Source organism: Copidosoma floridanum, unplaced genomic scaffold (genome assembly GCF_036245765.1).
Source record: "Copidosoma floridanum isolate Cflo_tuat_1 unplaced genomic scaffold, Cflo_Japanese_pri ptg000013l, whole genome shotgun sequence".
Classification (NCBI taxonomy): domain Eukaryota; kingdom Metazoa; phylum Arthropoda; class Insecta; order Hymenoptera; family Encyrtidae; genus Copidosoma; species Copidosoma floridanum.
This window is the reverse complement of record NW_028321890.1, coordinates 21,211,118-21,224,731: the sequence shown is the minus strand read 5'-3', so window position 1 is coordinate 21,224,731 and position 13,614 is coordinate 21,211,118. Positions and strand designations below refer to the sequence as shown.

Genomic DNA, 13,614 nt, shown 5'->3' with positions numbered 1-13,614 from the left:
CAGTGTTTCAGCTATTTTCGAGTATACCGTGGTGTATCTCGAGTACTCGGAGACTATACGAATATTTAGAAAAAATTCCTTTTTTGATGTATTAAAAAAATTCCATCTCGTCCGATAAAACCTTTGCATCTCGTGATCTCAAGGAGAAAAGGTAAACGCACCAAGTCCGTTTCGTCCCGAGCTGCAATTTTCCGAGTCACAGACGTGTCCAAAGTAAATGTTAAAAGCCAGTGAAGCCCGTATGACACAACTCCGAAGCAAATGAAAAAAAAAAAAAAAAAAAAAAAAAAAGGTACATAGGTATCGCATGACATGTCGCAAGAGCGAAGAGGGGCTCGCTCCTCCCTAATGGCACAAAGGAAGCCGAATTACAGCGTCATCCGAACGCTCGATTTGCCGTGCAATAGCCTCCACTCCCCCCGCGTATCATTCCGTACAGCATCGACGAGCCGCGTGCGCAGCTATGGCGCGGCTAAGCGTTCCACGCGCGCGTTCGCCCTCTCTTCTCTCTGTCTCTCCGTTGCCCCCTTTAGGTATATAGCCCTACACACTGGCATGTATCGAGCGGGGGCACCCCGTTGCTCTTGGTTGTATCTGTATACCACTCCTGTACCGTGTGTACCTTATACACATCAACAAAAGGGTTCGGATCGCTCGCGCAAAAAATTCGACGCGCTCTCGAGTACCACTTGTCTCTTTGGGCGCTCTCTAATCAATTATCCGGCGAACAATATGTGAAATAAAATACACGCTGGGGGATCAGACGAAATTTCAATGTAAAACGATTTGCAATCATGCGCGTGTAAACACAATCTGTAAAAGGTGGACCAAAAGAGGGATATTTGTTGTTGGGTTTTCCTCTCATCTTCATCGAATTTCATACATTATTCGTATTGATGAAGAGCGTTGTTATTACCAGTGCAACGGTAGAAATAAATCACGAATTGTTAAATACACTTACTCAAGGTTTCAATAAAGTTACAATAAGGTGCGTATTGAAGGTGAGGCGCATTTCTTCGAGCATTTCTTGGTCTTGATGAAAAAAGTTTGAAATTTTTTTCGAGTCTTTTGAAAGACTTCAAAGTCATCAAAAGCCTTACATGACTTTAAAACTTTTCAGTACGGCCTCAAACTATTTAGCAAACTTTTAGAGTGTCTTAAATACTTGAATTGACTTTGAATGACTTGGAAATCTTTTAGAGACCTTAGGACACTTTAAAGACTTCGAAAGTCTCATATGAACTTGACATATTTCCGTAGACATTGCGTAAACTTTTATTGACTCTAAAAGATTTTGGAAGAAGTCCATGTCATGAAAAGCTTCAAATGTCTTAAAAATTCAAAGTTTTCGAAATATTTTAGTACACTTTTAGTCTTTCGTAAAGTTATAGAGACTCTTAAAGGTTTTACACAAATGCAATATCTTAAAAAAACCATGATGACTTTGAAATCTTTCAGTATAGCCTTTGAAAGTCATTCAGAAATTTTTAGAGTCTCTTAAAGATTTTATTTGACTTGAAAGTCTTTTCGAGACTTTTACACTGTTTGAAATACTTTAAGAGACTTCAAAGTGATGAAAAGCCTCTAATGTCTTTGAAATATTTCGGTACACTTTTAATGTCTTTTGTAAAGTTTAAGAGATTCTTAAGGACTATATCTGACTTAAAAAAAAAAAATTTCCAAAGTGCATCATCACGCGGAATAGCATACCTTCGCAACGTTCATATTACATTGCCATATCTAATACGCGCAAAATAGACTCGACACGATAAAGATAAAATAAATTACATACGAACGAAAATTGACACTCACCGTTGACATACAACTTTTCCAACTCAAAACGAATAACAATCCATCGACCGCGCGAAATGTCGCGTAAAAAAAAGCGACCATACAGCTCGCATGAAATTTCTTGATATTAATTTTCAACATTCCCGGGTAATTTTTTTTTCTTTTTTTTCTTTTTTATTCGTAACACGGCGATACTCGGGCTCCGTCGCTTCATAAAAGCAAATTCCTCGAATATCTTGCAGCCCGAATAAATGAAGAATTCTCAGACCGAATTAAGTACACGACGCTCGCGCGTACACGGTCACGAACACAAAAAGCGAGCTGCCCAAGCCGCGCTCACTTCTTGATGTACTCTTCGACCAAAGTACACGTACACCCGAAATTACTCCCATCGCGCGCGGCAGAGCATATACACACCGCCCCTCATCATCGGACCGCGAATATCTCTCATCACCTCCCTCTTACGGAAAAGAGCAAAATACCGAAAGAAACCAATATATAAAAAAAAAAAAAAAAAAGACTCATGGCTCATTCAGCGCGAGACGAGGACTCTCCGAAATCGTTAGCGTCCCTCGTACCGCGGCACTGCATCCGCGACGAATTCCTGAGGCTCCACCATCCTCCGTACATATACTTGGTTTGTCCCGAAAAGCGTCGAATACCGTGAAGCCAAACGACTCGAGGGACGCGCGCCACTCGGAGCGAGAAAAACTCTCTGGTTATTCCCTCTAGTTTTTCCACCACCACCATGCCGCTGTTGCTGTCGAAAAATCAGTTGAGCGTTGAACGATGGCTTTTAATAAAAGCCACCCATCCCCCCCCCTCCATTGAGCCGATCCTTCCCTTTGATTTCCGCGCACGTCCCACGCCCTCGAGGCACGCGCGCTCTCTCGGACCATTTATTGCGGCCCAAAGGAACACATCCTTCTCTGCCGCCTCCTCCTCTTTTATATACGTATACACGCGCGCGCTGTACAAAGGGATACTCGAGAGCATCGCCGTATCGAATCGCCATCTAATGCGAGCTATAAGCGCGTCTAATCTCACGTGTAATCTAGCAGGTTCTCTGGCACACGAGGGGATCCGAAGGAGGTGATCAGCGGGGCGACGAGCGTGACACACACCGGCTTTGTACCTTCTTGTAAATATACTCGCTTCGCCCCGATGAACGCGATTTTTCGCTACAACTGTACAATACATGTATATACGCTCCTCTTGCATGTCTCCCTTACGTCTCGGGACACGGCCTCCCTTCCGAGGTACATATATATATATCTATCTCTCTCCTGCAGTCATCGTGCACGTGCAGGCCACTTGACAATAGGAGCCCAGCATGCCCCCCTCCCCCCGCTGCTAATAGCCGGGCATTAAATTTGTCAGTGATATTGCTACCGGTGTAGGTTATACATCCCACCCCTGTGTCTTTCCCCGATGAATGGGATGACGCTCGGAATATGCTGTAGATCGGGACGGCCCTTGCTCGGGTGTGTGGGTCGAGGGTGCACGGGGTGAGGTTTGGCAGCGTATGTAAAAAAACTACACGGGACACACACGTGCCCACTCGAGGAGTACGGGCGCGGAAGATGATTGAAAGGAGCGTCCCGCGAGTTTATTGCTCGTTGTGTAGGTTGTGCGTTGTTGTACACCGTTGCAAATTTCGTGTACGATTTAAAACAGGTATATACGTATTTATGTACATACGCATGTGGTGATCCGTTCGGCAGTCGGCGGGCCGTTATTAATTAAACACGAGAGAATTCAATAATAGAAATACTTGGGCGAATTCTTCCGAGCCCTCCACCGACAGCCCTTGTCTCCCTAGCGAATGTATATATATATGTGCGAGGGGGAGTCGAGGCCACCCTGTGTACGTATATATGCGTGGCATTTATTGTGTGCCTGTCCAGCATCTCCTTCTGTACGTGCGTGGTTGGATCGTAGTCGGGGGAGAGCCGAGTTTATACGAGAAATGATACGTGCTCGAGCACTTATTATTAGATGCATTATGGTATATTATACCTACACGGAGGATGCTCCCGTTCGCTCGCTCGTCTCACTTTTGTTCCACACGGGTCGTCGAGGCACTTCGAAATCGTGTATGACGTATGGCGCGCACGCGCGTATTATTACGAATGCGAGTTTTTATTGTCATTTTGGTATTGTGTCGGTGCTTTCTGTTGCGTGTGGTTTTTCATGTTGATTCGGACGATTGTTCTGCGCGACCGGGCGCGAAATTAATAAGCCCTCGGGGACCCTCGAGGTCGTGTTATATATATTATGTGTTGCAGGGGTTGCTTCGCTCAATGGAGATTTCAAAGGGCATGGCGATGAATTATCGAGTCGGATGACCCAATAAACGAGTGCGTATGGACTGAGAGTATGGAGGGTTTTTTTATTTATTTATTTTTTTTTTGAAGCTTTGAGAGACTCTTTTTGGCTGTTGTTGTTGATGAATGCTTTGAAAACCTACTCTTACGTGGAAAGTGAAGTTAACATGTCTGTTTAGTGTGTAGTTTACTAAATTACACAAATTAAATGCCAAAATACATACATTTTTAAAAAGACATTTGTTGTCAAACGTAATTTACACAAAACGTGTGTAGTCTGTTCAATTTTAAACAGAAAGACTAGAGGAAAAATTATGTTTAAAATTTAACATATTTTAAAATAGTTTAGAGATTATTAACGAAATTTTTACAATTAAGATTCGATAACTTTTAATGAAATTTTCAATCATTGTAATTTTTCACGAGATCACGAAGCAGAACGAAATTTTCCTTTCAATCTAAACTATTGACTAAAAGGTTGAAGTTCAACATTTTTTTTCATTCGCTGTGATTGACAAACAGCTGTAAGCATAAATAATAAGCATAAACATCGATACTCACCCAAAATTAATAGAAACGTGCAATATTTTTAGAATTTGGGAGATTGATCTTTTTTTTATTATTTTTTAAAGTTCCAAAAGCTGATTGTTGTGTTATGCGTTTTTTAATGTGAAACGATTTTACTTCAACAGAAAACCAAACAGTAAGAACAAATGGCTAAAAAGTTTTCATCGTCTTAACAGGGACTTTTGAACGATGAAAACCAATTACTGAAATCAAATGATCCGCAAAAATTGTAAGTATTGTTGTATCTTTGTTATCACGAATAGCAAAACCCGAATTTTCTACAATGTACGTCAAGTTGTTGAACATGTAAGTACTTAACTTTTGAACAAATTTACTGTTAATTTCAGCCGCATATTTTCGCTGTTTTAGCAGTTATTTACGCTACATAAAAAGCTGTACTATATAATTAATAGGATATAATTATCCTACATGCTAAGTATTATACAATTATTGTCAAGGTTTTCACAAATTTCAAATTTAGTCGTCTGTCTCAACAATTTTTTATTTTTCGTTCCTTAAATAAATAGGAACATTTTGTATAATAAAACAGTAGATACTCTAGTTTGTTTATTTAATGCTTAGAATTTATGTGACTATCTAAGCGTTAAATTGATTTTTTAAGCTTTTCTACCACCTGATGTAGGATTTTTTGTGTATTCTACATTTTCTGAAGTACGTGCTTTAGTAGGGTAATGATAAAAGTACACGATTTTATAGTATGATTATCAGTATTTTGTGTTGCATTAAAAAAAAAAAAAAAAAAAAAAAATTGTTTGCGAGCAATGGCAATCAACATGCACGATCAAAACATGGGATTCAGAATAAGTTTCCCTTCATTGAAATAAATTTGTAAAAGTCATTGCAATATTATATTAAAATTATTTATAAAATCACTATCGTACATGTATTACTTTTCAATTCGATTCGATACAATGTTGCTAAAATTTGTATCCATATGCAATTATAAAATTATAAATAAATAAATGAGGCGTTGTATTCTCCTGCAGTCGTCTTTTTCTTCTGTAGGTAAGCGACTAATAGTATATATGTGACCATCACGTGAATCCAAATACTCAGTGTCCGTGACCTTATCGGCTGATGGAACTGTTATTGCCTTTTTCGGATCACGTTACTTAAACAGGTTTAATTGAAAATTTTTAATGTATTTTTTCTAGATTGTAAAAATGTACCAGTCATTATGAGACTGATTGTAAGTTTACAAAAAAAAATAAATTTTTATTCGAAATTACTTTTTTACAAATCTAACTGTAAGATAATTAATGTGGTAATCGTAAAATTACTTCATTCAAAGTGAATTAACTGAGTATGCTGTTTAGCCAAGTAGTATAATAATTTTACAATTTTTTTGGTAGATTTATAACATATTTTTAAGCGAGTAATGGAAAAAATATTTTGAGTAATTTAAATTAGATTTAAATAAATATATCGAGAGACACATAATTATACCCCATTCGATTAAATTGAATTTTGTTACCAATTGCATGATTACATAAAAAATAATTTTGCTCACCCAATAACCCTTATTTTTCACGATGTTTTGAGTAAAATCAAATGATTGAGTTTTTGACGACAAAAAAGACCTTGATCGTTATTAAAATTTTTTTTTTATTTTACAAAATCTCACAAGTTACTGAACAAAATTTATTCTAAACTTGCTCTCGAAGAACTAGGTGACTAGTCTTAACCAATTATGCAACAAATGAATTAATAAATAGACTTCAGCCATGTAAAAGTCTTTTATAAAAGTATTCCAGATTTCCTATGATTAATAAAAATATGGATAAGACATAGAAATAGGTATAACGTATTCACTACGGGATCAGATGCATTGGCAGTAAATAGCTAGTTAGTTTTACCGTTACTCGGTACCGTCATGCATGTATGTAGCAAATGCAGTTATCTTTGGAAATTAAAGTAACTGAAGTAATATTTTCTGAGCGCTTATATGGTTAAAATGAGTTATGTTAACACTGTACTAGGTATATGTGGGAACCTCCATAATACTGAAGTAGTAGAATAGACATATTATCCACAGTGACATACATACTTTCATTTTTTGTTGAATAAAACGGTGTTACAAAAATATATATATTAAAAGATAAAGTAAATCATATTAATGGTGGTTGATAGAATGTACATTAATACAAATCAAATCTGAGGGGGGTTGGATTAATAATAAAACATTGAAAATTAATAACTCATACTCATTGTTGAAGAATAGAGGAATAGGTGTTTATAATAAAAAATATGGTGAAAAGAAAAGAGAATACCCAAATTAGGCAAACCACGTATGTGGTAATATATACATATTAATAATTTTAGCCTGCAATCCTCATAATAATCGTCTACTTATCTGAAATATTGATAATGTCATGGGACATGTCTCACAGTATATACGTAACTTATGACCAACCATTTAAATAATTTGATGAAAACATTAAGAGTCGTATATATTACTCATTATGTAGATAATGAATGAATAACAGAGTCAAAATTTAAATTGTTATAAATAATCAAAATAGTGCTTTTTAACGTTCGAACGATTTATTGGCCCTAAGAAGGGCCTGTTGTTTCTATTCAGAGCTACACTTAAACTTTCTTTTCTGTCTTTTTGGGCAGAAGGACGGCTTGGATGTTTGGTAGCACACCGCCCTGAGCAATGGTCACTCCGGAGAGCAGCTTGTTGAGCTCCTCGTCGTTTCGGATGGCCAATTGAAGGTGACGGGGGATGATCCTGGTTTTCTTGTTGTCGCGGGCCGCGTTACCAGCTAACTCCAAAACCTCGGCTGCCAAGTACTCCATAACGGCTGCCAAGTACACCGGGGCACCCGCACCTACTCGCTCGGCGTAATTACCCTTGCGCAGGAGACGATGGATACGTCCAACCGGGAACTGCAGTCCCGCCCTGGTCGAGCGGGTCTTGGACTTTCCCTTAGCTTTACCGCCACCTTTGCCACGTCCAGACATCTCGGTTCGAGTATAGTGTAACGTAGAAGATCAGCGAACGGACGAAGGCCGGAGAATGAGCCAAAACGCACGCAAGAGCCCCTTTTTATGTCCCTTCGAGCCACTACTCCGAAAGGTACGTTTTTTTTGTTGCTCGGTTTACTTTTACAGCGTAGGGGAGAGAGAACTACTGGTATGGGTCACGAATTCTATTCCCACGAGCGTAGCTACGGTTAGGAGAGGGTAAGCCAACGGAAATTGCAGGAAAACAAAGCAGCAGGTCCCCCATCTACGACAACTGCATCATCATCTCACAGTATCTCGATGAATTTGCCCTACTACAGTCTTTTCGCCAAAGCAATCTTTCAATGTACCAACTCGCTGTAAAACCATGCCCCATCCTATAAAACAGAGATACACTGCAAAGTATTGACGGAACACTTGTTTCGCACAAATGTGAAAAAAATCACTCAAATTAAAGCCAGATGCACCTACTTTCTTATGCTTTTATTTAAAAACTTGAAAATCTCTAGTAAAACCAAGCTACGAGCCTTCTCCGACACCATAAGTATATATTATGTATATGTTTGTCATTTGTCACTCATGTATGGAAAATTTCCAACGAGTTCGATAGATTTAAGGAGCCTTTGTAAAACTTCTTAGATCTACTCATGATATTCCATGACTTACAAGAAACAATTAAATTTTTAAAGGTATTACTATTATTTCTCTTGGTCAAGCTGCTCTACTGTTTACATCAAACATATGTTATGCAAATCTTCCTAGGTTTTCCAGAGTCCAGTTTTAAAAATTCTAAAAGTTTACGAATGCGGCAAATAGTCAAACTTTAATTTTAAATCTTGAATCGACAATAAATTATTATCTTATAACAATTTTATTTGAAATAAATGTAATAATAATAATATTTACGTTTCGCAACAAAAAATTTTATTTATAAAAGAATTACCTATATTATTACAAGTTACACTGACAATATAAACACTTATCAACTTTTTACTTCTACATTGGTTAAAGGTTGTCATTTGATTTTATCGCATTGCAAATAATTGTTTGAGCAATAAATGATTTTTCGTTTTGATTTCCTACAATGTACTCTTTATTAATAGAAAATCCTCTTTTATGCTTTATGTTATCGCGATAAAAGGTCATAATGGTCATAATACCATGTCAAATAAAATATTATATTCATTAGCACGGTACATATTAATTTTTTTTACTCAGTACTCGTCAAAGTCAGTCGTATCTCTTGAAAGTTTAAATAATTTCCTAGTAGTTACAAACAAGATAATTTCTTTTAAGTTTTTCGACTGCCATAAGTACAATATTAGAATCGACTAGTTTTTCTCAAACAATTCACAAACGCTTTTGAGTAAGATTTCCATTAAAAGACGTTAGAGGTAAATCGAAGAAAAACAGACCTCTAACAAATGTATATTTTAAAGGAGGTGATTAGATATTTTTTTCAACAAAAAGTTTTGACCACTGCGAATATCATTTTTCGATTCTTAAATACTCAGCATAAATATTTTTTAATCATTTCGATGTATTTTTAGTTGTATGGACAATTTTTTTTTTTTTTTTTTTTTTTTTTTTTTTTTTTTTAGTTCAAAGAACATTTTCATTCGTAGGTATTGTTTTATAATACCTTCAAGTAGTAATATTTTAATAATGTTACTTTCTTGTCCACGGGCCAGTATGGATCACGCAAACGAGCAAATGTGTACATTGACATTCGAAGAATATGTGTTTCAATTTAATTCAAGTATTATAATATGTAAACAATTTTTGTAGATTTCAAAGCTATAGTTTTGAAAGAATTCCAGAAAATATACAAGTTTTCTGGGTATGAGGGACATCGTAAGTTAGATACTACAGCATAAATGCTGGTGAACAACGTTAGCAACCCATGCCAAATTACAACCAACATTTAACCGTCTACGAATTTAATTCAACTATGTACTGTTTAAATTACTAACAATTGAATTGTTGAATGATAAAAAATAGTTATTCCAATGTTTAGTTGTTTTTTAGTCCTGAAAAGGACTGATTGTTTATGTGCGAGAAGAGTGAAATAAATTAACCACCGAAACCATAAAGAGTACGGCCTTGCCTTTTAAGGGCATAGACCACGTCCATAGCGGTGACGGTTTTCCTCTTGGCGTGCTCGGTGTAAGTCACGGCATCACGGATAACGTTTTCAAGGAACACCTTCAGAACACCACGAGTCTCCTCGTAGATGAGGCCTGAAATGCGCTTGACACCACCACGACGGGCAAGACGGCGAATGGCGGGTTTGGTAATACCCTGGATGTTGTCACGAAGAACCTTACGATGGCGCTTGGCTCCTCCCTTTCCCAGGCCTTTACCACCCTTACCGCGACCAGTCATTCTGAAATTCTTTGAACGATAGACGTACACAAGCAGAGACCGAACTCTCGAATGATGCTACCCTGTCGAAAGTGCCCCCTTTTTATGGGCTCACGCTACTCCTCGGCCCCCTCCACGACCATATGGCTTCAAAAATTTCCCTTTCCCCAGCCGTTCTGCAGCAAATTCTTTTCTATTCCTACACGCTTAGGCGAGCCCTTAAAAACGGGGTTCTTTTGAGACTGAATTCATTTGTAGTGTGTTTCTTGGACGAAGCGAATCGGTTCATCTCTCTTAGGCAGTCATGGCTCGTACTAAGCAAACAGCTCGCAAGTCTACAGGAGGAAAGGCTCCTCGCAAGCAGTTGGCCACCAAAGCTGCTCGCAAGAGTGCCCCCGCCACAGGAGGAGTAAAGAAGCCCCATCGCTACAGGCCAGGCACAGTGGCTCTCCGTGAAATCCGTCGCTACCAAAAAAGCACGGAGCTTCTCATCCGCAAGCTGCCTTTCCAGCGTTTGGTTCGCGAGATTGCCCAGGATTTCAAGACCGACTTGCGCTTCCAGAGCTCGGCTGTCATGGCTCTTCAAGAAGCTAGCGAGGCCTACCTCGTGGGACTCTTCGAGGACACGAACCTTTGCGCCATCCACGCCAAACGCGTCACCATCATGCCGAAGGACATCCAGTTGGCAAGGCGTATTCGAGGAGAACGAGCTTAAGAATTTCTTTGCACAATCAAACAATCAGTCCTTTTCAGGACTATAAATAATTCAAACGTTCGAGCTCTTGTTGTCATTTCAAATTTATAAATCGAAACAACTCAGTGAAGGTAATTTCACTCAAAAAAATTTTGTTTTTATTTATACCATTAGCAACGTATATCCATCTAGTAGTACCAGCAAACCCTACTTCTAAATTTATGAACGATTTGTCACTCATTTGTTGATAATTTGTAGAGCAATAGCAAAATTTGTTGCTATTTACAAAATTATGATGTAACAAGTTTCGCTAGCTTGACACCAAGCCAGCAATACATGTCTCGTATCTCGACTTTGGAAGGGTCTAGAGCAAATCTGCAAACAAAAAAATTTATTGCTCGTTTGTTGATCAAACCATGTGCCATTTAATATTGTGTCGCTAGTCTTTCAAGGACTCGGAGTTGAAAGGGTCCTTTTAGCGAATATCAAGCCAGCAGTACATAATATATATCGAGTATCTCGACTTTGGAAGAGGCTACAACGAATCTGCAAGCGAGAAAATTTATTTCTCGTTTGTGGCTCAAAATTTTTTTCTGTACGAGCATAGAAATCAAAGTGATGGGAGGTTTTCTTTTCTTCCGAATAAATCAAAATAATATGATATCAACAAAAACTAACCACAGCAACAAACAACCCCTGTTAAATAAATATAAACCAAAAATTTAAGTAAGTATAAAATTTTGTAGCCCACCATCTTTTAGCGAGCGTTGAAACGGTTACTTCAAAAATTAACTGTTACTTTTTGAGAGCGATTGTGGCAGCTGCGCCAAGCCAACGGTCTTTGACTTTCCCTACCCTATACGTGTAAGCAAGCATTTCGTTCAGGACAGATGTTTCTTTGCCCCCAGAGAGTGAGGGGAATATTCCGCAGTAGCAGCTTGGAACCCTATATATAGGGGCTCTTTTGCGTAGGGAAGCATTCTCTCCGTATTTTTCTCTGCGAGTACATATAATTTGGGTGTTAAACCTTGGATATAATCATGTCTGGTCGTGGCAAAGGTGGCGGTAAAGCTAAGGGAAAGTCCAAGACCCGCTCGACCAGGGCGGGACTGCAGTTCCCGGTTGGACGTATCCATCGTCTCCTGCGCAAGGGTAATTACGCCGAGCGAGTAGGTGCGGGTGCCCCGGTGTACTTGGCAGCCGTTATGGAGTACTTGGCAGCCGAGGTTTTGGAGTTAGCTGGTAACGCGGCCCGCGACAACAAGAAAACCAGGATCATCCCCCGTCACCTTCAATTGGCCATACGAAACGACGAGGAGCTCAACAAGCTGCTCTCCGGAGTGACCATTGCTCAGGGCGGTGTGCTACCAAACATCCAAGCCGTCCTTCTGCCCAAGAAGACAGAAAAAAGCTCGTAAATCTTACAACTGCTATGTTAAAACAATCGGTTCTTTTTAGAACCACAAAACCTATTCAACGTATTTGAATTATTGGCCAATTTTGCAATCAATATAAAAAATAGAATTAATTTTATAAAGATAGTGAATTGGTACGTAAAGTTTTATTGGTTTTATGTACTTTGTATGATTTTGACGATTTATATAAGCATCGTCTATCTACTGTAACTACATTATTTATGATTTTGTTCCCTATATCATGATATGTTTTCCCTATATCATTTTTGTTTTTTCTGTTTTAATTTTGTTTAATACCAGATTATTAAAAAATAGTTGTTTAAAAATATTCCATGGTATTCCTCGCTTTCGAGAGAATTTTCCATCTCTATTGGTCCAAAAATGAAGCAATTTTTTGTGACCTATTAAGCTTGATATTAGCTTAATAATTTAAATAAAGAGATACAAGATAATAAGAGCGCGAAAAGGTTTCTAGAATCGATAAAAAAAACGTTCGGTACTGTAGTAAAATTATGAATCGTAATTGTTCTCCGTATTAAGAATGCACGCGGATGTGTGTGTGTGTGTGTTAATATTAATAATTTTTTGATTGATTATAATGTAAGGGATGATGAAAAAAATTTTTTAAACTGTGATACAGGTATAATAAACATATTTTTAAATGTTTGAATCTAGCGATATAATGTTGTTATTTACAATTATCTTTGCAAGACAATTAACTGCACATTAGAAGAAATTGACGTGCTTATTGTCAAGAGAAGATAGTGCTTTATTTCTTTTGGTACTGATGGCTACGTACGTCAGTTCTCAGGAAAATATTACGTCATTAAGTTGCAGTTTTTGATGGTAATTTCAGATTTTATTTGATAAATTTTTAAGATGTTTCATTTCTCAGCGCAAAGCTGGTTTTATCAATTACAATATTAATATACTAGATTCTATTGAAAGTTACATTTATAAAAAGTATTTTTGTAGTATTATTAAAATAGAGTAAATTTTTAATTTATTCATTTTTATGCACTCACTAGAATAGTATTTAATTCATTGTAAACAAATAACTACAGTTATATTGGCTAAATTAATTTTACAAGTATTAATTGTAAAAGTTTTAGGCTCTTACAAGATTTTGCTGCTCATTATGACAGTGTACTTATTATTTAATAAAATGTTCAAAAAATCATAATCTATAAAAAATTTTCTGTGTTTTAAAAATAGGTATATTTATAAATTATCAGTAACACACATTGCATCTAAATAAAGTATTGCAAGCAAAAATATAATGCACATGTGTTGGTACTGAACTAGTCACTTTATCTCGACAAGGTATCAAAGTTTCTTCTTTATCTTAAGAGATTAAAAGTGAAGTCTGTTATATCTACAGTCAAGTGAGTCTATGAAAATCTATGGTAAAAAACAATAATTAAAATATTATGAAATAAGAGTAAAAATAAAAACCACAGGATAA

General features: G+C 37.3%; 4 protein-coding genes across 4 annotated transcripts; 2 read left to right on the top strand and 2 right to left on the bottom strand.

Annotated features, from left to right (window-relative positions):
• Positions 1–7,236: 7,236 nt before the first annotated feature.
• Positions 7,237–7,706, bottom strand: LOC106636225 (histone H2A). Its single transcript, XM_014348557.2, has one exon. It carries the CDS (start codon positions 7,671–7,673, stop codon positions 7,296–7,298), a length of 378 nt encoding a protein of 125 aa, XP_014204043.1. The 5' UTR covers positions 7,674–7,706; the 3' UTR covers positions 7,237–7,295.
• Positions 7,707–9,734: 2,028 nt separating this feature from the next.
• Positions 9,735–10,061, bottom strand: LOC106636220 (histone H4). Its single transcript, XM_014348541.2, has one exon. The coding sequence runs from the start codon at positions 10,059–10,061 to the stop codon at positions 9,750–9,752; it is 312 nt and encodes a 103-aa protein (XP_014204027.1). The 3' UTR covers positions 9,735–9,749.
• A 250-nt stretch (positions 10,062–10,311) lies between these two features.
• LOC106636342 (histone H3) lies at positions 10,312–10,767 on the top strand. Its single transcript, XM_014348721.2, has one exon. It carries the CDS (start codon positions 10,345–10,347, stop codon positions 10,753–10,755), a length of 411 nt encoding a protein of 136 aa, XP_014204207.1. The 5' UTR covers positions 10,312–10,344; the 3' UTR covers positions 10,756–10,767.
• A 1,007-nt stretch (positions 10,768–11,774) lies between these two features.
• Positions 11,775–12,159, top strand: LOC106636251 (histone H2A). Its single transcript, XM_014348596.2, has one exon. It carries the CDS (start codon positions 11,775–11,777, stop codon positions 12,150–12,152), a length of 378 nt encoding a protein of 125 aa, XP_014204082.1. The 3' UTR covers positions 12,153–12,159.
• Positions 12,160–13,614: the final 1,455 nt, after the last annotated feature.

Bases quoted from the DNA above. Each gene is read 5' to 3' on its own strand.
- LOC106636225 (XM_014348557.2), bottom strand. From the start codon at position 7,673: ATGTCTGGACGTGGCAAAGGTGGCGGTAAAGCTAAGGGAAAGTCCAAG.
- LOC106636220 (XM_014348541.2), bottom strand. From the start codon at position 10,061: ATGACTGGTCGCGGTAAGGGTGGTAAAGGCCTGGGAAAGGGAGGAGCC.
- LOC106636342 (XM_014348721.2), top strand. From the start codon at position 10,345: ATGGCTCGTACTAAGCAAACAGCTCGCAAGTCTACAGGAGGAAAGGCT.
- LOC106636251 (XM_014348596.2), top strand. From the start codon at position 11,775: ATGTCTGGTCGTGGCAAAGGTGGCGGTAAAGCTAAGGGAAAGTCCAAG.